The sequence below is a fragment of the Pseudopipra pipra genome, chromosome 6 (genome assembly GCF_036250125.1).
Source record: "Pseudopipra pipra isolate bDixPip1 chromosome 6, bDixPip1.hap1, whole genome shotgun sequence".
In the NCBI taxonomy this organism is placed as follows: Eukaryota; Metazoa; Chordata; class Aves; order Passeriformes; family Pipridae; genus Pseudopipra; species Pseudopipra pipra.
The window spans coordinates 28,897,843-28,922,541 of NC_087554.1; the positions used below are offsets into that span (position 1 = coordinate 28,897,843).

Sequence of the window (24,699 nt, forward strand, 5' to 3'; positions counted from 1 at the left end):
GGAACCATTTGCTTTCAGACCATTAGTGGCCTGGGGACAAAGAGGTTTGAAGTGAGAGGCATGTTTGCCTGGAGCCCCCTTTTCTCCCTGTTTTCTTCTCGCTACTTGTCTTACCAGATGGTTGAACAGCATCTGGGAGAGCTTTTTGGGGCTTGCAGCCAAGGTTGTGCAAAGAAGCACATCCATGTAGACGTAGCTGGAAACACAATGTAAATCTTTCACGGAAAGGCACAATGATAAAGCACCTGATAACAGACAATTCTTTGTTTTCAACTTACTGTGATAATGCATTTGCTCACCTCAATGTGCTCTGCTACACCTTCTCCTTCCCAAGGACAACAATGTGTTCATTTCCAGACCTTTTTATACAGAACTGGCATTTTGTGGGTCTCTCAAATCAGGACTAGAGTGCTACATCACCTTCTACTATTTTTTCACTGCAGGAGTAACAATTTATTTTTTTTAGTTCAGCTAACATTTTTCTTTCCTCTTAGTGTCTCAGAGTCGCAGGCATTCAAAGAATGTTCTGTTGAGTAGACTAAATTTTTTCTTGTTCTTTATTTACAACGACATTTCAGTTGTTTTCCTCTTTGTGCTAAAGCTACATAGGGCAGGACAACACTCATTTTCTCTCCAACTGGGAGTGTTTTGACTGGTTGTGTCTGATTGAGCCCCTAGGAATGTGGGATGTGTGGGAGCTCCCATGGGCTCCTGGTGCCAGGTTGCCAAGATAAGGCAGCTGCTGCAGATTTGTAGACAAGAGCCTCCAAGTAGACAAGAGCCTCCAAGGTGGCAGGGGTGAGCTGGGGGAGACACCAGGACAGTATCTGGGAGATTTAGAGTGCGCTGGGGTGACCTATATTGGGTCCCATGAAGTGGATGTGCAAAAAAAAATTGTCCCCTCTCCTGGATGAGCCAGTAAAAGTCCATATTGCTTCAGCTCTGTCAGGGCACTACATCCTTCAGCAGTGTCCTGCTTCTTCCTGCTTTTGTTAGACAGATTTTCTCAGCTATCTGATCAAGCAGTCACAAACAGCTTGCTTGGCCCTTGGAGAGTTACCAGAAGTGCACTGCACATGAAGGTAACTGGGCTCACCTTCCATTGTGCTACCCTCTCTTGGCATAGACTCAAGTCTCCAAGATGACCATAGCTGGGTCTGAAGGTCTACCTTTGCCTCATACTTCTGTGTCTGTGAACCACAACAAATGAATTGAGGACATCCGTCAGCATAAAAATCCCCTGAAATAAAATTTACCCAAGGATCTAAAATTGCAGTTTAACTGCAAGGGTTCCAACTTGATTTTATCAACTTCCCTTTGAATGGCAATTACATTGTGAACTGATCAGTTCAAGCCTAAATGCTCTGTGTCTTCTTTTAACTAAATACTCATTGTCTAAATATCCTTCTTACTCTTAGTACTTCGACTTACCAATTTAATCAGTTCCCCCATTATTCACCTATCTGCTCAACCCTGCATTTTGCCATCATTATTTTTTTCAGGTGTTGTAAGGAGTTCTTGCTCATTATACTGCCAAGCAAAGAATACATCTTAGCCAGAATGTTTTCATACTCCTGTATTTCTCAGCTTAAAAAGGACATTTAAGTTGCTTGATATTCACAGGGGATCTCCTTGAAACTTTGCGTACATTCCTTCTATTCTGGCCCCAAGGAACAAGACTGCATTCAGGAAAATACAGTAAATGATGCTGGTTTGAAAAATTCATTGCCTAACCTTGTATAAGTGGTCCACAACATCTCCCCTGAGATGGAAATATTTTGTTAGCGGAGTATTTTGAAGAACTGCCTTTGAATGCCAATTAAAAAATCCCCAAAAAACAGAACATAAATTCTTTTCATTTGCTGTTAGTTTTACTACATGCTTTGAAAAAAATGATTATGAGGAAGATATCTTTTATGTGTGTCCCTGGTAATATTTGTCAAATGATCCCTTCTTCCTTTTTCTTTTATAACAATTACAAAATTGTATTTTCACTTTCTCAGAAGGTTATGCAGCTTTATCCTTGCTTGTAACAGTTTTTTTCAAATTATCTATTTTCCTAAAGGCATTTTCCCTGTACGGTTTATCTGTAAAATTTCCCTGAAAAATCTGGGGCCCTTAGGAGGGAAGGATTAAGCACACTATGTTGCCTACTGTCCTATCATTACTCTAAGGCATTGTCTGGTGGACAAATTTCTTGCTGTGTTGGAGGGAGCTGCTGCATTTGGGATTTGATGGGGGAATATAATTATCTATAAGTAAATAAATGATAGAAAAAGAGTATTAGCCAGGATTTTGATATGATATCAGGCATTCTGTAAATATGTCTGAATTTGGTGACAGGGAGTACAGAGACACAAACTGAACTTTATAGCACTCTTTCATCTATGCTTTTTCTGAGACATAGCTCCAGCTTGTAGTGCCTTGCAGACTTGTAGATTTTGGAACATTTGTTCCCAGAGGAGCATTAGCCTGTTGTAACAGATAGATTCAACGAAAATATCATTTACCCAGCTTGAATAGATATCCTCAAAGTCACTTCAAACTGTGCATCTCCTTTACTTACAAGTGAGCAGTGACAATGTGATAGTGGAATATCACAGTAAAAATGAGAGTAGTTCTATAAAACCAAAATCAAACCTGTGCATCTTCATATGTATATCTCCCTGGGTCTTTGACATTTTGGCTTGTTTTCTCATAGCTGTGGGAATCCAGGTTGATAGCACTTTGGGCCCCAGGAGCTAGAAACTCTTGCCAGATTTCTTCCACTCTGGTGGTTACATCCTGTAGAGGTTGTTTCTTGAGATCTTGGACAGCCAACCAAAACCTGTACTAGGCAAAAATTAAAAGGGCAGAAAAGAGAAAAAGACAGAAAGCTAGGTAAGACATTGTGAATAAGCCTGGGCAGAGTCCCAAAATACAGACACAGAACCTAATCTCACATCTATCAGAATTCACAGAAGACTCTCCATTTAGCATGATTTCAGGGAGAAAGTGTGGTGTACTTTACACTTTAAGATGTGATACATTCTTATTCAAAGTACTCCTGCAGAAGTGTCAGATTAGTTATGCAAACAGGAAACCTCCAGAGCCATGCAGGTGGAGTAGGGGAGCAGGCTCTGCCTCCCACAGCCCCATGGCAATGTGCCAATGTGCTGGTCATTCCTGCCTGCAGGATCAGTCATCCAGAGGGGATGCAAAATGCAAACCAAACTTAATATTTGTATCATTTCCAATGTGAAGTTGTAGCAATGGCACTTAGAGAAACCTTTTTTTTTTTTAATATATTACTCGTAAACTGACCAGCATTCAGATGGATGCCATGGGAAGAGATCAGAGAATCACAGAATATGCTGAGTTGGAAGGGACCCATGGATGAATCTTGTTATGGCCATACTCCAATTTTCTTGACTAGGCCATGCTTACGGACTAAAATGAATTCATAAACATTGAGAAGATAATCTCTTTCATGGCTAAGGGCATAATCCACATCTTGATCTGTGAAACCAAAGGCCAGAGAATATTTTTGCAAGAATGACATGCATGTCTTTTACCCTAGGAAAAAGAAAAGGCATTTTGTTGGCAATGCTAATTTTATTTATTGTTGACAGAAATATGCTCTTCAGAAGATTAATTCAGAAGATGCATGGTACCCAGCAGCATTTTGTTTTGGTTAACTCTATCTTCCAGCAAGAAGGTATCCCTGGGGGTTATCTGCCGTGGGTACCGAGGTCCTACAACCGGGCTGAACAGGTACAATAGTGCTCTGGAGGGAGTGCTCAGGGCTACAGGGCAAATAGGTACAGAAGGGACCTTTGCAGCCACCTGCAATAACCAGCTCTTTCCTAGCCCCTGGCAAAGAAGCCCATTGTCCAGGGATGACAAGGGCAGGGTTCACCTTGGCTGCCACTGCCCTGCACTGCTCTTATGCACTCACCTCTGCTTGGCACACTGTGCGGCAGGGACAGGGTTTGTCTGGGTCACTGCTTGTTCAGGGCACCTGCAAGAGCTGCACAACTTAGAAAATCCTGTGTCTCCCTTATAAACCAGTTGAACTTTCACTGAAATCCTGATTTCTCACCCCGAATGATTCAATGGTGCCAGCGTGCTGCCACTAAGGCAAATGTTCCTCCATGGTGGAAGGAGGAAGATATAGACTGTCCCAAACAAAAACCCTGATGGCAGTGAGGGTAGGTGGAGAAGCCAGCAGCCTTGTGACTTCTGTGCTGTTTCTGACACTCAGAAACTCACTCACTTCCCTACTGACTGGAGGCAGTACCTAACCACCCTGAAAACAGTGGGGTTATTGCAGTCAAATGAGGCAACGAACCCATTTAGTCTGGTCACCTACATGCAGTAGAGGGAAACAGTTGATTGGGGAAAAAAAAGACATCCACACTGCATGCAAGGCCAGGCTAAATCCTCCTTGCCTGTCTGCTGCTTCTCCCCTACCATAAGAAGGCCTAATGTCACAGCCCTGACCCACCCAAGCCAATTCCTTCATACGGTTTTCCCATCTCCCTGGCAGGCTGTCAGTAAAACGGACTGGGGTACACTCAGATGTGGTATCAGTACTGTGGATTCATGTACTTGTGGTGCTCACATAGTGATATTTGGTTTTATGAACTGAAACAGAGTATTTGGGGTTGGTGCAGGTGTGTGCATGGTTGGTCCTTTTCCATCTATGAGATGTTAAGTGCACCTGGTGTCCTGCCTTGTTATTTGAACTGTGACACCCCACTTATCACATGCATGCCGAGAGTAAAGAGTAGCACTCACGCTGCAATAATCTGATGCCATATGTGGCTTCTGTTACTTGAAAATATTTTATCATTCAATTTCAGATGCAATGGGAACATGTGAATGTAGAAAAGGCATAGGAGAAAAGATGCTAATCATTTGCAGAGTAGCTGGGACACTTCAGACAAACATTTGGCTATAGACAATGTTTTCTGCTGGCTTATCTTCTGCCCCTAGGAAGGCGGGCTGGGAAAGCACACTCGTGAGAGAACTGGGAACGCTGTGAAGTGACAGCTTGCCAGAACAGGAGCACCATCCATTTTAATAACCATTTGGCTCAATCTGAAAACCAACCAACCAGACCAACCTGACAGTAACAAGAACAAGCTCTTTTTACTGCAAGCAATTGTGAGTTCATGCCCAAGGCTGGATGTCCTCTTCAAGGCAAAGGGGAGTTTTGTCTTGGTAAAAATTTCAAAGCTACTACAGCTGGCATCTGAAAATCAAGGAACATCAAAGAGGGGTACCCAGTCCCACAGCTTCAACTCTGAGGCAAATTCTCTGCCATAAGGATACATGCTGAAGCCAATGCATAAGCAGGGCTCCCTATGGGATTTACAGCATTTAAACGAGAGAACCAGGTACTTCTGTCCAGGAAATGAGCAGACACACAATGACTGCGCTGGAATTTCTGCTCAATTATAAAGTGCAAATGCACTCCCTGAATCGCTTCTGCAAATTCTGAAGTGCAAGCCCAACCCCAAGTTCACAAGGAGTCAGAAGATCCTGCATTGCCTCCTCCCCTTCTGTAGGAGACAGATTTCCAGTAGACACCTCTTGCACAGGGCAGGGGAGGATTGAGATGTCCTTGTGTGTCCTCTCCGCAGGTGCTCTATAAGCAGAGAAGGACTGGCACAGGGACTGTCTGCACAGAGGGAACAGCAGCATTGATCACATGTTCTTCATCCTTTATAAAACAGCATGTAAGGTCTGGCAAAGGCTGATAATATGATGTCCTAGTGTTGTCAGTGGCATAAACCATTCCAGCCGCATCCAGCTTGTAATTAAACTGCTATCACTTGCAGAAGATATCTCATAGTGGCACTTTATCCTCCACAGCTCCCTTAAGGCACAGAGAGATCCTGAACCTCAGTACACCTGCTCTGCCTCCCAGCAGGGCACTGTAGAGTGCTTGGTCACTGCTGTTCACAGATGTCCCTCAGTGAAAAGACTGCTGGGGCAAGACAGGGAAGGTATGTTTTAAAACAATTAATTTTAAAATCTGATCAAGAGGCAAAATATGGATGAATCCAGAGACTGAGGAACAACTGACAAGATAAGGGCAGTATTGTATCCCCTTCTTGGGGGAGGACATGGTCCCTCTGGCTTGACAGTGAAATCACCAAGTCTTCAATAGGTGGCTGGAATCTGAGCTCACACCTCTCATTGCCTCAGCAGCTCCATGTCAGTATCTGGCGCACTTCCCGTGTCTTGCACCTCTAGCCATTCACAAACCTTGTTCTCATTTCATTCACCAAGAGAAGTATCTTTTGAACATCTCAGTCGGGATGGGAAATAAATGAAAATAATAGGTATAAATCTACATGCAGCTCAGACAGGGGCAAATATTCACATCTTTCTGTTGTTTAACAGCCAGATCCTTGGTATGGTGAGCCTGGCGTGGCCAAGACCAGCAGAAATCCGTCCTTGGTGGGCAAGCTGGGGGCGCAGGGCTGCTGCGAGGTTGTGTGCTGGGGCACAGGAGACTCTCCGAGGAGGCCGCAGTGTCGGTGGGGGCGGGGGAAGTGTCCCGCAGGCCTCCCCCTCACCGTCCTTCCTCCCCTGCTCTGCTGTGCTGTGTTGTGCTGTGCTCTGCTCTCCTCTCCCAAGCCGTGCACCCAGCACCCACAGTGCAAGTCCCTCGCCCTGCTGCCTGTCCGTTCTCTGTGGCTGGAAAGCCCTTTATTCTCTGTATCTGGGCAGCGCCCTCCGCCCGCCGCCGACCGAACCCGCTCTCGCTCAGCCCCGGGCTCCATCCCCGCGGCCCCCGCGCGGCCCTGCGGCGGAGCTGTGGCGCCGCCTGCTGGACAGGGGGACCCGCCCGGCCACGGCACTGCCCCGGCAGCGGCACCGCAGAGCCGCTCCGGGAGCTTGGGCAGCGCCTGGAAACTGCTCGGGAAACGCTTTTTGTTCAGTAAACTAGGGGCTTGGGGTGTGCGTGTGTGTGTTTACTTAATACACCAGCTCTCCTCGCTGCCTGAACCTCTCTCTTCCTGACGAAACCTGGAAAAAAAGTAATTGGCAACACGTTGTAGCCATTATGAGTCATGTAAGATATAAACACTTCCTTGCAGGTAAAATTCCATTCTGGCTAACTCCCTTTTCAACATATGCTCACAATCAATAAGGCCCAGACCGCCTGCATCCATGCACCACCAGCTCCACAGCACATTCCCACAAAGCATCATGTGTTCCCCATTTAGGTCTATAAACAGGTGTGCAGCCTCCTTTTCCTTTGGGTGAAACTCCCATGTCTGATATTCCCACTTTGCTGTGTCTCTTTCCAGCTGACACTCTTTGAAGTTGGGGGTGGGGAGGGGAAATCAATCCATCAGTTAGATGAACATCTCAGAAATCTCAAGATGTCCCAGGAGATTCCTAGGTCATAAAAAATGTATAATAACTCTCTGATGCCTTTCCTTTTCCTTTCCCTTTCCCTTTCCTTTCCTTTCCTTCTTTTTAATTGAAGCAGAATTTTGTCTGCTATATTTTGGGTACTTCAAAAATCAGCGAAGTCAAAACAAATTGTAGATGAAAGACAGCAACTGAGACGAGATATAAAAGAGAGAAAGGAAAAGAGTTAAAATAAAAACAGAGAGAAAAATATCCAACTGACTGGCTTTCCTGCTCTCCCATAAATAATGGGCAGCCAGTAAATAAGTAAGTTGCAGGGCTCAGTCGAGCCCAGGAGACTGGTGGACATGATCCTGCAAGTTTATTAGAACACAGAAACACAGTTGGAAGGAGATCTGGGAGGTCATTGAGTCTAGTCTGCTGCTATATCTGACAGTGCCTCACCCGAGACCCCCACCGGGACCAATTTTTCTCAGCTAGGAAAATATGGAAATACCCCACCACGATCAGCCCTGTGATTTGGGACTTGCACCAGTGGGTATAAGAGCAGAATTTGGTCCTCTTGCTATACTACTGGATTACATTCATTTCAAGGCATTCTCAAGCACACACTTCATGAAGTCTTTTCTAGTGCTACCAGGAATTTCCAGGTTTTCTCATGTGCCTTAAGTTAAACACAGGCTCTGGTCTACAGGGCTCCGGCCAGCGCTAATGAAGATCCCACTGACACTCCCAAGAGATAATACAACCCGGCTGCAGAAGTTCCCAGATTTCTGGATAGTTACTGGGGCAAGACTCCTTAAAAGATTAACTACAAATGTCATTTTTCTAGCAAGGTTCTAGATGCTGTGCCCTCAAAAAGCTCCTTACAGCTTCCCAGAGTTTGGTGGGACTATCTCATTTCACTGTAGATGTCTACCATGCAGACACTGTCATTGAATCAGTCTCCCCAGGCTTATGGTAAAAAGAGACAAGCACTTTACAGTGTAATTTAGGTCCTTTTAGTTTTGCTTCCACTTAAAACTGAAACAAATCCTTCCCAGGTGATTCACTGATTCTTCTTCGGCTTCTCTTGTCTCTCTCTAAATATAGCCTGGATAATACAGAAGAAAGTGCATCCTTCCAAGCTGTAAACTTAGGTGAGACAGATACCAACCTTGCTGCTGAGAGTAACTTAGATTTTCCTTGCGTGTTTAAGCATCCAGCAGTTGCTTTCCTTTATGCCACACACTCCAAATGAGAATTGAAGAGCTTTCACTGCTTCACCTGAACCCTACAGAGAGCTACCTTCTTCTCTCAAGCACCACTGTTACCAATCCACCTTATTCTAGTTTTCTTCATTAATATTTCTACCTTTGCATTCTGTTATTTAAAGCTTTAAGCAGGCTTGCTAATGCTTATCCAGTATTAGATAATAATGATATACCATGATACCATGATAATGATACCCTAAGAATTATAGCAAAGTTCCCATATTAACTAAGAATGATACCCATACTTTGTCTTCCACAAAGGATGCAGGATTTAACCTCTCTATGCTAGCCTGCTGACTTGCCACCTCCCTTCACTACAAGCCATCTCAAAACCAAAGAGAATGAACATCATGAGGAGGAACAGCTTCGACTGACCAAGGGAGGTACGTTTGCCTTCTCATAATGAAACTTTCTCCATTTGTTTCAGTAGGATGAATGTGGAGGACACCCACTAGTCATAAACCTGCTGGATTTCATTGGCACAACCCCAGATATATTTCAGAATACCCATCTTAGGAGTACTTTAATACAGTATATTAATTTTGCACTTCACTACAATTTAATTGCAAATGAGCACCACTGTACATAAGTACAGTCAGCATATGCAAGTTCAGTACCTTTTCAGCAATAAACTTTCAAGCTCATTTATGTAATTAGTAACACTCCCTTGTTTATCTAACAGTTTAACTTTCAGGTTTTTAAAAACAATAAATATAAAAGTACATTGAGTTTTCACTTTTTGCTGCTTGCATGCTTTTTGTATTTCCCCTTGGACAGGCAAATCTGATAAATACAGTGGTCAGTTGACTGACTTCATGCTCAGTTGACAGCAGATTTCCAAATCCCAAGAGTAGGCACAGTTCTGCCAGTGAACCTGCAAAGCTCTCTGGCCATCCCTGCCAATGCTCACTCAGCATTCTGGAACAGGACTGCCTCAAAGGAAGCACAAGAACAGGTCCCTATACCATATACTGAGACAGAACCACAGCACCACAACAAAGCCTCTGCACCATAATTCAGACTCCATAAAAAAAGTGGGTTTTACTGGATACCACCACATCTAGGGCAGTCAAATTCCATTACTGCTGGATCCTTCTGCGTCTCTAGGACTAACCAGGGGAATGAATAGATGAGAACTACTGCAGATAATGCATGAAGTGCCTCTGACCTCTGTTACCTCAGTTAAGGAGCAGGTTAAGGATCCCACACATGAGTACAAAAGCACAGAGTGGCACGCTGACACCAACTCAAGCTTTCCCTTGCTTGCTCTGCTGTTGCTGCTCGTCAGCTTCCTGCTACTGCCCAGATAGATCACCCTTACAGTAAATTGGGCTGTTTGTCACAGGCAGGCAAGAGTCTGATCCGTAACCTCAGCCACTGAGTATCATCAACCTCTACCTGTTCAGGCTGCCTCTCTGGCTGGCATGAGCCGTCTCTCATTTTCTTTGGACTTTGCAGCATCCAGCATTGAAGGTAGTATTTAAATACCTCCAATCCTGAACATGAATCCCACTGTTTGCTGCAATCCTGTTTCAACATAATCCTGGGAACCTCAATTTCTCAGAGCTCGCTGTACATGTGCTTCTGCTGTTATGGGACTTGGTGCAGCTTGGTTGTATCTGCAGGATACAACAATACGTTAGCTCTCCACAGCAGAAGAGCTGCTTTCCCTAAAATTAACTTCAGGGTTAGGCTTGGAATTAGAGTTAAGATTCAAGACAAGGACGATTAAACCTGTGACTGTATACTGATTAATGCTAGGACACGAAGGGGACTGATCCTTGCTATGTAAGCATGGCTATGAGTTTAGTTTAGGGTCTATGGGGGATATCTAGCTAGACTTCTCTTTTTCTGTCAGTGTGAGAAGATACTTGGTATCAATAAGGGGAAATGGTTTAATACATTAGTTCTGGGGTATGTAGGGTGACTAATGAATCCTAAGGAGCTGTGTTTAGCACTTAGTTTTGCAGCTGGAAGGGCTGAAGAGACAGGCATTCTCTGAAGGATTGCTACCTCAGAATGAAGCATACTGTTGTCAACTTTCAATGTCTTTTCATCAGTTCTGCAATGGGACTTTATCTTGGAGTTATGGACAAGGTCAGAGGGCCTGGACTTTACAGGAAAGGTTTTATCTTCATCTAGTGTTGGTTAATGGCAACTTACTACTGCTGTTTATTCCTGCTGTAGTTAAAGCAGCAGAACTGTGCACAAGAGTTATAGACTCTCAGTCTGATGTAGTATCACAAGGGTGTCTACATAATGTTTCATAATAAAAGTTTTGTCTTTTTCATAACTGGAGAAGTCAGATACTCAGAATCCCCACATAGACCAAATGCTATTAAGGTGAGTCAAGCTCTCGAATAGTTAGGAGGTGCCGGAATTAAAAGTAGTTGTTGCAAACCTGTTAGTCAGTGCCAGTACTGCAACAGTGCTTAGCCACATGATCACTATACTGTTTCCCTCACACAGCTGTTGCCACAAATACACATGTAAATCCTATATATTGTTAGGAGGCTTAATAGCTATATGCTGTGTCTCATCACATTATTTCAACTTTGCAAACCTTTGCATATGATACCTGACAACACTGGCTCTGCTAAAAACTGCTTCTGAGATTACTTACATAGGTCTGGTATAGGCATCTGTAGCAGTGCTATGGGCCAAATCCTACCATTTTCAACTTTCTTCAAATGGGTGTTTTTAGCAGTTCAAGATAGACCAAACACTGCACTTCACCTATGCAAGAGAGTAGCATCAGTTGCATTCATTTAGTTCAAGTCAAAAAAGGTTTCACCTCAGGTTTTCTGAGCTGAATTCTGATTCCAGGAAACGAAGGAACTGGTCTCGTCCTACTGGATCCTTCAGCACCTCATCCATGGAGAAACCCCATCTTTTCACACGCTGCTGACTAGGTTCTTTGCTGTTTGGAGAGAGAAGGGAAAAAACAGATGGAATGTGCATCTCTGCCTGCTGTCTGAGCAGCTGCTGTTGTTTCTGCTAAGCAGCAAAGGGAGGAAGATTATCAGATGAGATGATGTTTTTTTCTCAAGATTTTGCAGAAATACAAGTTAGCAAATAACATAACAAAGTTTTAAAGATCAGGGTCATCATTAAAGCAACTGTACTACCTGGGTGCTACATACATAGCTACATACATAAGAGAGACAGTGAATTACTTGATTTTCAGAGTAACTTCTGGTAGGTTTCATGCAAAGAACAGCATACCATACTCAAATGATTATTCATTATGCACTGCTTGCATATGTCCTCAAATGTACCTTAGGATTTCTTATATGCCAAGGCAGAAATTTTCCAGCAGTATTCCCTGGGACACTGGTGAGCTCCAAATCATCTCCTTGTGTCCCACACAGTGCTGGCTGGTCACTTGGAACTGGCTTCAGATTTTCAGATCCCCATTTGCATTAAAAAAGCACTTTCACTGAGAAGCAGCACAGACAAGATTTCTAAAAATGATTACTGGTTTGTGGTCTTTTATTTTTCAGTGCCTCTGATTTTTGCATGCCTAAGTCTTGGAAGCCTAAAAAGTATCTTCCTCCTACTCTCCACAATAATCAGTGTCTCATCTGAGACACTGAGATGCAGAGGCACCCAAAATCACTAACAACCTTTCTCTAAGGTTTCACTAGTTTCACTAACACCAATTTACATAAGCTGTTGTTTGAATTGCCAGACGTTGCAGAGACACCTATGGGGAGAGGTGATGCATGGGAACCACTATGAGGATCCTAAAAGACAATCTGCATCAGAGCGTAATCTGGGCTCACAAAGTGTTTGAAAGCTTCTGGTGTGATGGCGTCATACTATGAGACAACCATTAAAATACAGCTCAGCTGCTCACGTTTGTGACAGTAGAGCCATTGTTAACAGTACATATCTATTAAACTGCATGTCTCGTCATGTCCACAGCGATTCCTAATCCTGGAGCCTTAGGGGACAGTGGCGATCTGTGCTGAAGACAAACAAGCCAAAGGGGTAAATAAAATGCCTGCTTTGATTTCCTCTTGGTGTAAAGGCTAAGCAAAATCGATAGGCATTTCCTCACTCAAAGTGCAGCACACTCCGGATGGCTCCTCCTGCACTCACCCAGGAGCCAGCAGTGCTGCAGACAAGGGTGCAGATGCCTTAGCCTACCTGTTCAGTGAGCCAGCCTGAGCATTGGGACACAAAAGCTATGTTTGTGCAGAGCCATGCATAAGCTAAGCTCAGGGAATTTCTTGCTGAATCCAGAGATCTGTAGCTGTTCTTCTTGCTGCTGCACAATGTTCTAGCACAAAAAAAAAAAAAGCCAAAGTGCTGTCTAAAATTGAATGCTTTCTGTGTCATTTCCCAAGTCCCGATTGCCATGAAGGATGAACTGTAGTGGCACAGGGCTGCCCATACTCAGCAGCCAGCCTTACCATCAGAAGTGAGAGGCTCTTTGTTTTCCTGTGCAAGGGCTCTGCTCTCCTAACTGAGGAAACAGCTTTGCAGGCAACACAAGGGGATCTCGGGGATCATTTAATTATTCATGCAAGTTGCAACTAGATGCAGATGCAGGGAGTTCTCTTACAATAGAGAATAAAATGGAAATACAGAGCTGTTTGTTCTTCCATCTCCTAACAATACAACTTTCTCTTTTTCATTGTCAGGAGAATCACCTTCCTTAACTCTGAAATCACAGCAGAAGCCAAGCATTTATTTTAAATTCCTATAAAGGCTGTGACATCAGGTTAATTGTATTCTTCAGAGACACAGACATCTTTTCTGGGATTTACAGCTACCTCAACAGATGCAGAAATAATGGATGCCTGGATTACTTTGTGGGTGAGGGTTTCTGCAGAGCAGTATTTTGCAAGGGCTGTATCTGGTTCTAGCCCTACTAGGGAGGATGGAGAAAATGAGAGAAACTAACTAAAAGAGAAATCCTAAATATTAAAATTATGTGAAGAGGGGCAGAGGTTAGGGAACTAATGGATTTCTGTGACTACCAGAGAAGCATGTGAAAGCATCTTTCATGTCCCAGACCACGTGGTTTTTAAACAGGGAAAAAACTTCCCCTTTCCTTCCTATGAATTGGCTTTCTTGGAGCAATAGAATCTCTAACTTTAAATTATTATTCAAGAACAGATAGGATTAGATTTAGCATTTTCTTATCAAATATTAGCTAAAGTGAACTCCCTGTTCAGATTCAGTGCCAAATGGCAGCAGATAAACACTAGGAGAAGCTGCTGAGCCAATGCAGTAGTTGGCCACAGGATGTGATTGAGTACTGAAGGTGATATGGGGCATGGTGATTCCATTCAAACCTGCTGTGCGACTTGCATGGCAGGCAGGAAAATTTTTGCCCCTCTGTGAGGGCTGTGGATAGTGTATGATGGCAAGAGATGTAGACACAGGCCAGACTTCCCTTGCACCAGTGTCAATTGGGTAAAATATGATCTCCATTGCAGTGCTGTGCTTGGGGGTTTTTTTTGGAGAAACTCTCTGAGGTGCAGGGCATTGAAAGTCCTACAATCATTCCTCCTCCTTTCCACCTATTAGACACCATACCAGAGACAAACCAGCTTGTTCACCAACATGAGAACAACAGAGTCACTTTATCAATCTACTAGAATTCTGACCTGCCAAGTCTCACACATTACACATGTGAGCTACATTCCTCTGGCTCCTGTGCCAAATCCACTTCAGCAAAGCAGGAATGGCCATTGCCCTCTAACCCATCCTATTCTGCCAGCAGCACCTTTCATGGGATTCCAAGACACAAGCAGGGCTGGAGCATTGCAGCTGGTGAGGAGCAGAGAGCAGGCTCTCAAGCATCAAAGGAGATGTGCTGGAACAAGTATATCTTAGCAGTATCCTATAGCTGTAGGCTCCTAGACCTGAAAGTGTGTGTGTTCTTGAGAGGTATGAGAACATCTGTTACCTGACTTACAGAGTGCCATACCTCAAGCCATATGGAAGTAGAAGGGCTGAACAATTCACAAACACAAGTGATAAACTTTAGCTATGTACTTGAATCTTTTAAAGATACAGACATACAACTACCTTTCCAAACAGGGCAGTGGGAAGAGCATACAAACGAAATGGCAAGAAAACTCTAACATTAGTTAAGACTACTGATTACTTTTTACCTCATTTCAATGTCCCACAATGCTACATCATCACTTATCCAGGGATTGGAAGGTTCAGCAGGAGTTATAAAAGGGTCATATTCCACATACTGCTCTGTGTAGGCTATTAAACTGACAGGTAAAATAAAAAAAAAGAAAAAGAAAGAAAGAAAGAAAGAAAGAGAATCAGGGTTTGAATGCTCAGTCACATGTCAGAGAGGTACAGTTTTTATTGTTATCCTTCTTTTTCTGGTGTGCTTATTTTTATTTTGTAGGGATTAGTCAGCTTCTCAACAACAACGGGAGACCCTTTTCCCAGGGATGATGCATGCAAGGATTTCTCTGCCACCAGTTCACTGCAGTATTTTCCTCAAGCTTGTCTCTATTAAGATGCCCACAAAAAGCCCAATGAGACAACAACCAGATTGCTATGGTAGGACTTTCCCCAGAGAACCGTGAGGTGAATAGGAAGTGTGTGTCATACTGTTCATTTGTTGCATGTTACTATTGCCTCCCACCCTTTTCGTTTTTGCAGACTTTTGCACCCATGTAACTTTATGCATTATGGGAAACTCACCTAAATAGGGTCATGGGCTGTAGCTAAGAATATACTTTGGAGGATCACAGTCCTGAGCATCAAAGCTTTGCTATAGATCATTTTTTGGTTGCATTGGTATATTATTTAGTCTAATGGCACTATTGTAAAATACTTTAACAGTACTTTATAATTAACTTAGACTACAGTAAATTATATGCATGTAGGAAAATCACCTGGCCTTTACACTGGCTTGCTTCATGATAAGTCAGTTAAGGCATATAGCCTCTAATCCTCACTAGGATGAGTTTCAAAGAGCTTTCTGGGAAAAGGACCGTGTCTGCTCACATAAGTGATTCAGGAATTCCACCGGGATTGGGGCTAGGGGCACATTTTTACAAAAGAAAGACAGCATATATGAAATAAATCAAAGGAAATTTGTCCTAGTCCATACTGGAAATACTCTAAGACATTTTTTCTTTTTTTTTGCCTACGTCTGCCAAGTAATTAACTAAGTTAATTGTGTCTCATCATACTGAACAACTAATCTGCTTGCACTGTGATTGTCCACACTAAACTTTACCTCTGGTCTTCCCCATCTCAAAAAGGCAGGAGAATGAAAAGACCCTGTGAAACAAAGGGTCATAAAAGGCAGAAAGTTTCCCTGACCTGCTCTATAGTAATTATTTCTTTTTGTTTGTCCTAGCTCTTATCATGAGGCATTAAAATCATACACTTTTGTAACCACAGCAGGTTCCCATTGCCCCTTAGGGCACTCAGGGCTGTCTCATCTCATTTCATTAATTACATTTCATGACTGCTGTGGGTCAAGGGTTGGAGGAGGGAGCAGCGTCCAATTTCACAGAGCAGCAGCAATCCCTTAGACATCAATGAGAGAGAGGGTTGGTTAAAAGAGAAAAGAAAGCCAAAAAGGATCAATCAAGAGATATCTGCTGTGAAACCTGAATTGCTCCTAATAAAATAATAAGGCATTAGAGGTGCTAGTACAATAAATGGTACAAAAGAGGTGCTAGCAAAAATAAAAGGGGGAAAAGCTAAAATGAAACAAGGGGGAATTGCTAAGCACATTTTGCTGATTCAGTATAATGACAGCAGTGGAATCATTGCCTCATTGTCTAAAGAGGCTACAGGCAGGGGAACTCCTAAGGGAAAGCATTTCTGCCAAAATGAAAACCTGAACTTCTGGCCTTTTGGGTGATAAACTGTATATCTGGTAGAAGAGGTGGTGGGAAGAGTTGAATGAAGGGTGCAGAGCTTGCCCTGAGAACCCAACTGTCTCTCAATCAAGGGGGCCTGCTGAGCCTTCACAGTAACTTTGAGAAGCTGAAAGGATAGCACAGATTTTTTTTATCTAGGGAGCTGAGATTGCTTCAGGTAGGAAGATGTTCATTTTTTCCCCAGCTATTTCTGTGATGTCACGTCTGATGAGACTGTACTAACACTGCACAGTGCAGTCAGGGAAAACAGTAGGTAGAATATATTGATAGTTTTGCTCAACAGTACTCAAATCTCAATGTCTAAACCTGACAGTGTGCAGGTCCCAAGTGGGAGGAAAGGATGTGGAAGAAAGACTGTTTGCAAGGTGTGTGGAGCAGCTGAGGGATGCCTGTTCCCACAGCTGGTGCAGATCTACTCCTGGAAGGCGAACAGAGAGGAAGGGGAAGAAAATCTTTAGTAGTGGGCATTTATTTCATGAAAGCTGAGGATATCCTTTGGAGAGCCTTTCTGTTCCTCTTCTGACGGACAAGGGCTATCTCAAGAATAGTGTGCATTAATGGAAAATGAATACATTTGGTCTGTTACTATTGAAACAATTCATATTTTATTGCTATAACTTGTTTCCTCTAGCACTTCCGGCCTTAGTTGCTCCTCCTTTCTTCCCTTATCCTACCTGAAGGGGAGCTATACTGAAAAAATGGCAGGTGGTGACACTGTCAGTGTTGGCTGTAGAAGGAAGCATCACCTCCTGCTCTCTGATCTGCCACACTGTCACTTAAACTGTCCCAAGAGCAGGGTCCAGCCTGAAAAGTGACTTGATAATAACAGCATCTCTGTACACAGTAAATTTGTTCCTAGTGCTTGTATTCAGTGTTTTAATGGGGCTTTCAGGTCGCGCAGGTTTTTTTCAGGCAATTGTTCAGCTCAGGTCATCCACAGTCATTCTTCCTCACTGGTTCCCCCCCACCCTGCCAAGCCCCTGGACTCATTAGCATTAGCCCCTCTACTTCCCTCCCACCTGCTCTGTGATGCTCCATGTCCAGACTGCACTTCCCACCACTCTCTGCACCAAGTCCCAGGACCCTCCATCCACGCTGCCACTCAGTCATCACATAATCGAACACCTCCTCACAAGATATAAATATCACAACCATGATTTTAATTCTTTATAATTATTAATAATTCTTTAAAAATATAAATATTCATTTAGGCTGGATATTAGGAAAACATTCTTCACCCAGAGGGTGGTTGGGCACTGGAACAGGCTCCCAGGGGAAGTAGTCATGGCACCAATCCTGCCAGAATTCAAGAAGTGTTTGGACAATGCCCTCAGACACATGGTGTGACTCTTGGGGCTGTCCTGTGCAGGGCCAGGAGTTGGACTTGATGATCCTTGTGGGTCCCTTCCAACTCAGGATGTTCTAAGATTCTATAATTTGATTGTTCTCATTTTATTTACTTTTCTCCTGGTTATCAGTTTGCACAGGTTTTGATAGCAACATTTTCTTGTGCCATTTGGGAGCAATTAAAAGAAGAGAAAAAAAGCGCTTTCAAATCAGGAAAATTTTCTGTCCAGTTTTACTGAAAACTAATAGGATTCTTTTTTTTTTTTTTGCATTGACAACATTACATTTATAATATCAGTAGCTCCTTATAAATGTGAAGAAAAGATGTCTTATGCAGACAGGATTCAATTTTCACAAGTGACTGAGTTTTATTGAGTCCATCTTACTCAATGGATCTACCTAGAAAAAAATCAAGCAAAACAGATCTGCTTGCTTGTAAATTACCAACCTGGAAAGTATTACTGTCTCAGTATATTAAGGCTATTGTAAGTAAATTCAGTACTTGGGGGAGTGGGTTGGTTCAGCTGGTTAGAGCATGGTGCTAATAATGCCAAGGTTGTGGATTCAAGAGCTGGACTTGATAATCTTTGTGGGTCCCTTCGAACTCAGAATATTCTATGAATATCTGAAACATGTTTTTGTTAAAGCACAAATGCATGTTCTTAATTAAAAAGATCCAAAACCCCAAAACATAAATACAGGTGTGCTCATTTGAATCATACAATATAGCATATGAAAGATTTTGAGGAGCCTCTGAATATTTTCTATTTAATTGGATAAATTTTCATTATAATTGCTATACTTTATGAGCCATTAGGAGCTTATGTTGGGCTTCCACTGTTTAATTTACTTTAGTACACACATGCTAACTACAGGTGCAGGCACTGCAAAGCACATTTCATAAAGTAATCTCTTATGAAATTTGCTTAAATAAAAATTCCTCTATTATTCCTCTAGAAGGAACCAGTCCTTATCACATCCCTCATGTTCAACACAGTTTTGCTTTAAAAGCGATGTCACTGAAGAGCATGCCTACCCCTACCTTCATCTCAGTGATTCCCCTGAAAATGTGCATAACTTACAAGTACCTAAGTAAAGAAGCTGCCTTTGTCAATGAAATTTGAGCCTGTTCTTCACCTCTTTATACTCTTCTACCAGAATTAAATATTCTGCAAGTCAAACTGTGCCTTGATTTGCCTCTAAGAGAAATCCACCTCTTAAAACACTGTCTTGAGTAGTCCAGGTACAATCCCCAGTACTTCTCATAAGGTTTCATATATGTGAAAGTGGGAGGAGGAACTGGCCCTACAACTCCAGAATGAACACAGACATGAACAACCATGTGCAACAGATGCAAACACAGCTCCTTCTTCAGAGCTGTGCCAGACTAAGAAGAGATAAGCACTGAGAGTTCCCCCACAAAATAAAGGGTATTTTCATATTGAAACAGGAATGACTTTTCTATAAATAAACTCTAGAGTTGCAAAGGGGTGGGAAACAAAAGTCCTCCAAGGATTCTTTCTTTTTTGAATGCTTCTTTTGTTTTTTGCAATATGACAGCATCCTCATTTTCCACCTAGTTTTCCTCAGTAGCAGAGGAGCATGTGCAGAAGTTTCAGTGGCCAGCAGACAGCATAGCGGGTCAAGGAGGGGAGAGGATAGATGCACAGAAAGGGGATCAGCCTTTGTACTTTCCTGCCCACTCTCTGTCTCTAGAAATGCCACACTGGAGATAAGGAAAGAAAGGGAAATCGTGCAAATAGGGACACTCACCTTTCTGCTACTTTGGACATCTTTAAACAGTGTCTCTCTATCTGCATGTTCAGAAAAGTTATCTGAGGAGAGAGATGACAAGGACATTAACAATCCATGAGTTGTACAGCATGCACTGACAATATACCAACATGCTATTGATTTCTCTTTCCAAACAGCTTGAAAGTAACTCAGAAGGAAATGGGTCCCTTCCCTAGGTATCAGAAGAAGCTTATTAACTGATTCCTATAGGAGCAGTTATTTCCAAAGGCAAAGCTCCAGGGGAAGCTTCAGAAGACATAATTAAAAGTAAGAAACACACATATTTGGGGCTGAGGTTCCTAGACTACTCAGGATGCAATATGATCCCCTTGTTACAATCACACTCCTCTCTCCCATTTCTCTAACTGACGAGCACCACAAAAACAATCAGTTTTACAGCATACTTGCACTCTGCTATGAACTAGTTCTTCAGTCTATGATAGAAAAAAGCTCAATAAATTTAGTGTTCCGGGTTAGTTCAGAAGACCACCCGAAAACTATCTGCCTAATAAACATGTTTAAAGCTGCCTTTACTAAAATGTTGATCCAGCAATTCCTGTTTATCCTTCAGTGAAGATTGCTTATTGCAGGAAAGTAATTCTGAGGGAGAGGTTTCTACGCCAGGGCAAGGATGTGTGAGCTGGCTGGCCATTCTCTGCCATGATTGTGCAAATAACTTTTTCCCAGTTCCCTAAAAGCTCTGACTGTACAGTCTAACAGTTATGTACTGAACGATACCTTTCCTCACCACCAGTTCCCAGCCTGTGCCTAAGCATGCTGGTTTCTTCCCTAACCTTTGTCACTGCTCACTTTTCAGACATCCTCAGTGAACTGGAAACTAATCTGTTTACTGGTCCACAGACAGAGTAACAGTAGATTCAAAAGTCAGTATTACTCATAATACATATCATCATATAACTGCACTGCTCAATGGATACTTACTACTTTACATAAGTAAGTGAAAATCAAGGACAGATAAAGCATACAGTTGGTTTTGCTGATATCTCCATAACTTTACATGCTTTTTTTTCAGGTAACAGTTCTCAGAAGAGTTGCCATACAGCCACCCACTTACTTGCTTCCGGAAGTCCTCCTTTGTAGTTTTGCGTACCGGCTGGGATGGCATGTGTACAGGGCTTTGGGGCTGAGACTCCTCTGTAACCCCATATACCGACTGCGAGGAACCAAAAAAACATACAGAAGGGATTACAGCATTTTGCTCTGTTATGCAATGAGGAACAGTGTGGTATGCAAAGCAGTAAGGTAATAAGCCAGTAATTTCCTACTGTTTATACCCACATAGGTCAATAATCATTCAGCCTGGAGCAAAATTTACAGATCAGACCATACTTGCAGATGCCTGCAGTTGGAAGGTCTGTAGGCATGTTGAGAAAAGAGTTTGTTTTAAATGTTAAAATGCTGATAATTTTTAGGAGCTCTGAAGGCTGTGTGTGTCAACACTCGCAGGATGAACACTGGGAGTGTGTTCATTTTGATGAACCAAGTGACAAAAGAAATAATAGTAAACAGACTCAAGTTGCACCAGGGGAGGTTTAAACTGGATATCTGAAAAAATTTCTTCATTGAAATAGTTATCAAGCACTGGAACAGGCTGCCCTGTTGAGTCAATATCCCTGGAGGTGTTTCAAAGATGTAGATGTGGTGCTTAAGGACATGGTTTAGTCGTGGACTTGGCTGGGTTAAGGTTTTGAGTCACTGATCTTAAAGGTCTTCTTCGACCTAAATGATTCTCTGACTTTATATACACAGAAGAACTTAAACTTGCTGGAAGTCAAAGACACCCAAGTTGCTAATGATCCAGCCTTTGAAATGATTAAGGCAGATAAACAGTTCATTATCTGTGCCCAGATAATTTCGGAAAATGGGACTTAGGTACTTTTGCCAATTGCTTTTAATTTTATGGGAGTGCAGAGTCATCAGACTTTGGGGACACAGAGTTCCTTAATGCCCTTTTCAGTTCTACCCATCACCCAGTCTGTACCACTCTGCTGGTAAAATTGAAATAATTTATTCATCAAGCAGAACAAACAGAACTGATATTATCAAAACACTTTTTTTGGGTTCCTGTTGGGTAAATCTGATATACTGAAGGTGTCGAGCATGACTTACATTAAAAAATAACCAAAACCAATGAATCAAAAAAACTCCAAGCAAGCAAAAACCAAAACCAAGAACTCAAACTGACCTTTTTCACTTTTTGTGGATTTTTCATACGGCGACATTTTCTAATGTCCATTTCTGTGGTGTTCACACAACCTGGCTGAAAAGAGATGGTAATTGTGTTACTCCTCTGTTTACAACCTTCATGCTACCTTATCTTTCTAAAATATACAATTAGATCTTGTCCAAAACTCTTTTCTGAGGTGTGTGTCACATAAACTCTTCTTGCTAAACAAGAGACTGCATATATCCAATGCCATCTCAGCATCCAATGCATTTACTCCTAACCTTGGCATCAAAAGGAAATAGCTAAGAGGGAAGCTTTTTCTAGGAAGTCTGAGCCAAACTCGGTAAGCTGCTTTTCTTTCATAAGCACAGAAAATAATTTTCCAAACTTCACGTATTTCCAAATTAATAGTTCCATACATGCACAAGCTCAGAATGTCTAAAATAATCTTGTAGATGTTTGGTGTGTTTTGAACTGCAAGGAAAATCCACTTTAAAGGTGATGTCTTCATGCATAGCACAGTGTTTACCAGTATTAAAACTTTCCCGTCAAAACCTGGAAAGTCTCATTGTTTAAAAGAGCTTTACCACAGGCCTGTGCACATCCCAGAATGCTCTTTCCTGGCTGTCCAAAATCTTTCTTTCTGTTTTATCCTTTTTCCTGTCGATTCTGAAAAAAAAACATAAATGTATGAATCAATGTAAAGTCAATGAAAGTCAATGCTTTCTTCTTTGATACAGTTCCTAGATGGGGTTTTTAACCCCACAACAAAAGAATTCAGGAATCAGCTTTTTTTTTTTGTACAGCAATGTCACACTCGCACTTGCAAGGCCACATGCCATGAACAAAATAATGCTGATGTTTACTCCAATATGGATCAAAAGAGATTCTCCTATTAATGTGAAAAATTTAACACCTGTTTTTTCATCTGTTGAGGAAAACAACCTTTCCTGATACTCTGTCCCTAGACCTTGATTTGACAGGCTAGGGAAGTCTGTGGCTTTGTCTGTGTCAGGAGACCCACCAGAACCTGTTTGTTCCAGGTGAGGCTCTTGACAGGTGCTGGACTGAGGTCCTCATCAGGAGATCCCATTGCACCCCGGTGCCCCAGCAGCACCACTGGCATGACTACAAACTGCAAAGGATGCTGCAGCAGTGGAATGCCCAGCAGCAACAGCATGGGCAGCACTTGTGGCCACTCCTCCTTAGAGCTTTCAACACCAAGACTGGCTCTGCCAATGTGCCCCAATGCTGGCAGAGCAAGGGGTGACAAGCACAGGTGACCAGAGCTGAGCTTGCTGCACGGCCCTGTGCAAGCCAGCACCCACCCAAGAGAGACGTGCCTGGGCTGGCACAACAGTAACTCAGTAGTTTGAGTCCTGATGCAGTCAGTGAATCAACTCACTCAAAGGCCACCAGAGGTTGTTCAAAGCAACTGTTCCCCTACCTCTTGGCAGCAGTGAGCAAGTCACATCTGGCACCTCACTCCTGTGTGCAGCTCTACACATAAGCACAAGGTCACCACCAGCTTGCAAGATCTACCTGCATAGAGACTTGGAGGAGGCACATGGAAGGAGGAACAGCCTCCACTTCTAGAGTAGGACTGTAAAAAGTTCACAGCATCCCTGTGCTGGGTTGCCAGATTGCTGCCACCCAGGAAAATCAAAGCAGCAAGGAAAAAAACCCATGCTAGGTTCTCTCTCACCTGTTTTCTTTTGGAAGGGCAGTGACCCTTAGCTAAGTCTGTGCTAGAAATGTACCAAGACGATAGGAAGCAGGGGGCTAAAACTGAAGTTTCTGAATACTACTCCCCACAAAAAGCCTAAGTCCTCCACTGTTTGGCATCACTCACTGAACTTCCCCTTTGCAAGGCTGAGGTGAGAAAAAAGTTCTGCACAAGCTCTGTCCCTGCACAGAGACAGAGCAGCCACCAGACAGCAGTTGTTGTACTGTACTGAGGATACCCAGCCCAAAACTACTTCCGAGTGAGTCCTTCACACCTGGCCAAAGGAGAAGGTGAAGTCTTCTGCCAACCTTATATCACACAGCACATACAAACAGGAGGGATTCTTTGGAGGCTTCATGAATTCTCTTCACTGATACTTTGTGCTCAACCCAGATTGTCAACTCTTATCTCCAAACTTACTGATAACTCAGGATTTCACATTTTAAACTATGAAGACCCAAAACAGCTAGATGCTCTGTGGCTGTGGTTTTTGAGCAATCTATGTACAGCAATGGGAATAGTGTGTGCAAAGACATTGAAGGCAATGCAAAAGTTGGTAAGCAGGAGGAATGTTTTCAGGTTTTTTGGGGGGTTTTGTTTTGGGCTATTTTATGTTTTGGTTTTTTTGGGGTTTTTTTTATTTGTTTGTTTGTTTTGGGGGGGTTGTTTGTTTTTTGTTTTGTTTTGTTTTTTTCCTTTTTCTTTTTTTAAGTTAACTTAGGGCTGTGAATTCACTGTGAACTTCATCCCTTCCTTTTTGGAAACCTGAAGACTGAACCATCACATGAACTGGAAACCAGAAGCTGAAACTAGTCAGCAAAAAAAGTTGATAGTTGCCAGTTCACGCTTAAGTTTCAAAGAAAACAGGATGGAGAAAAGATGAATAAGCAACAGTGATCACAAAGAATCTGACATTTACATTTCTTTCTTAGGTAATAATTATATGTTTTAGACAGAATGCAGAATTTTGTCTTAAGACTTTTTTTTCATCTTGGCAATAGCCTTTAAGTAACTAAAAGTACAACTGGTATGATAACTTCTAATTTTCTCCTCCAAACAGAACAGTGGTATTCTGGTTGGAAAAAATCCCTTAACTACCTTGTAATTTAAAAGATAACTATCATGTATTTAAAT

General features: G+C 42.6%; 1 protein-coding gene across 8 annotated transcripts in view; it reads right to left on the reverse strand.

Moving 5' to 3' along the window:
• RGS6 (regulator of G protein signaling 6) overlaps positions 1-24,699 on the reverse strand; it is a 266,585-nt gene that overhangs the window by 42,353 nt on the left and 199,533 nt on the right. For 7 of the 8 annotated variants that reach the window (XM_064658242.1, XM_064658239.1, XM_064658243.1 and 4 more), the window contains 7 exons: positions 22,427-22,508; positions 21,858-21,932; positions 20,727-20,825; positions 19,631-19,692; positions 14,759-14,869; positions 11,422-11,547; positions 2,641-2,827 (listed from right to left, as the gene is read on the reverse strand). In XM_064658242.1, coding sequence (XP_064514312.1) covers positions 2,641-2,827; positions 11,422-11,547; positions 14,759-14,869; positions 19,631-19,692; positions 20,727-20,825; positions 21,858-21,932; positions 22,427-22,508 — 742 coding nt within the window. The remainder of the gene's footprint in view (positions 1-2,640; positions 2,828-11,421; positions 11,548-14,758; positions 14,870-19,630; positions 19,693-20,726; positions 20,826-21,857; positions 21,933-22,426; positions 22,509-24,699) is intronic. The other variant, XM_064658244.1, reaches the window with a different exon arrangement.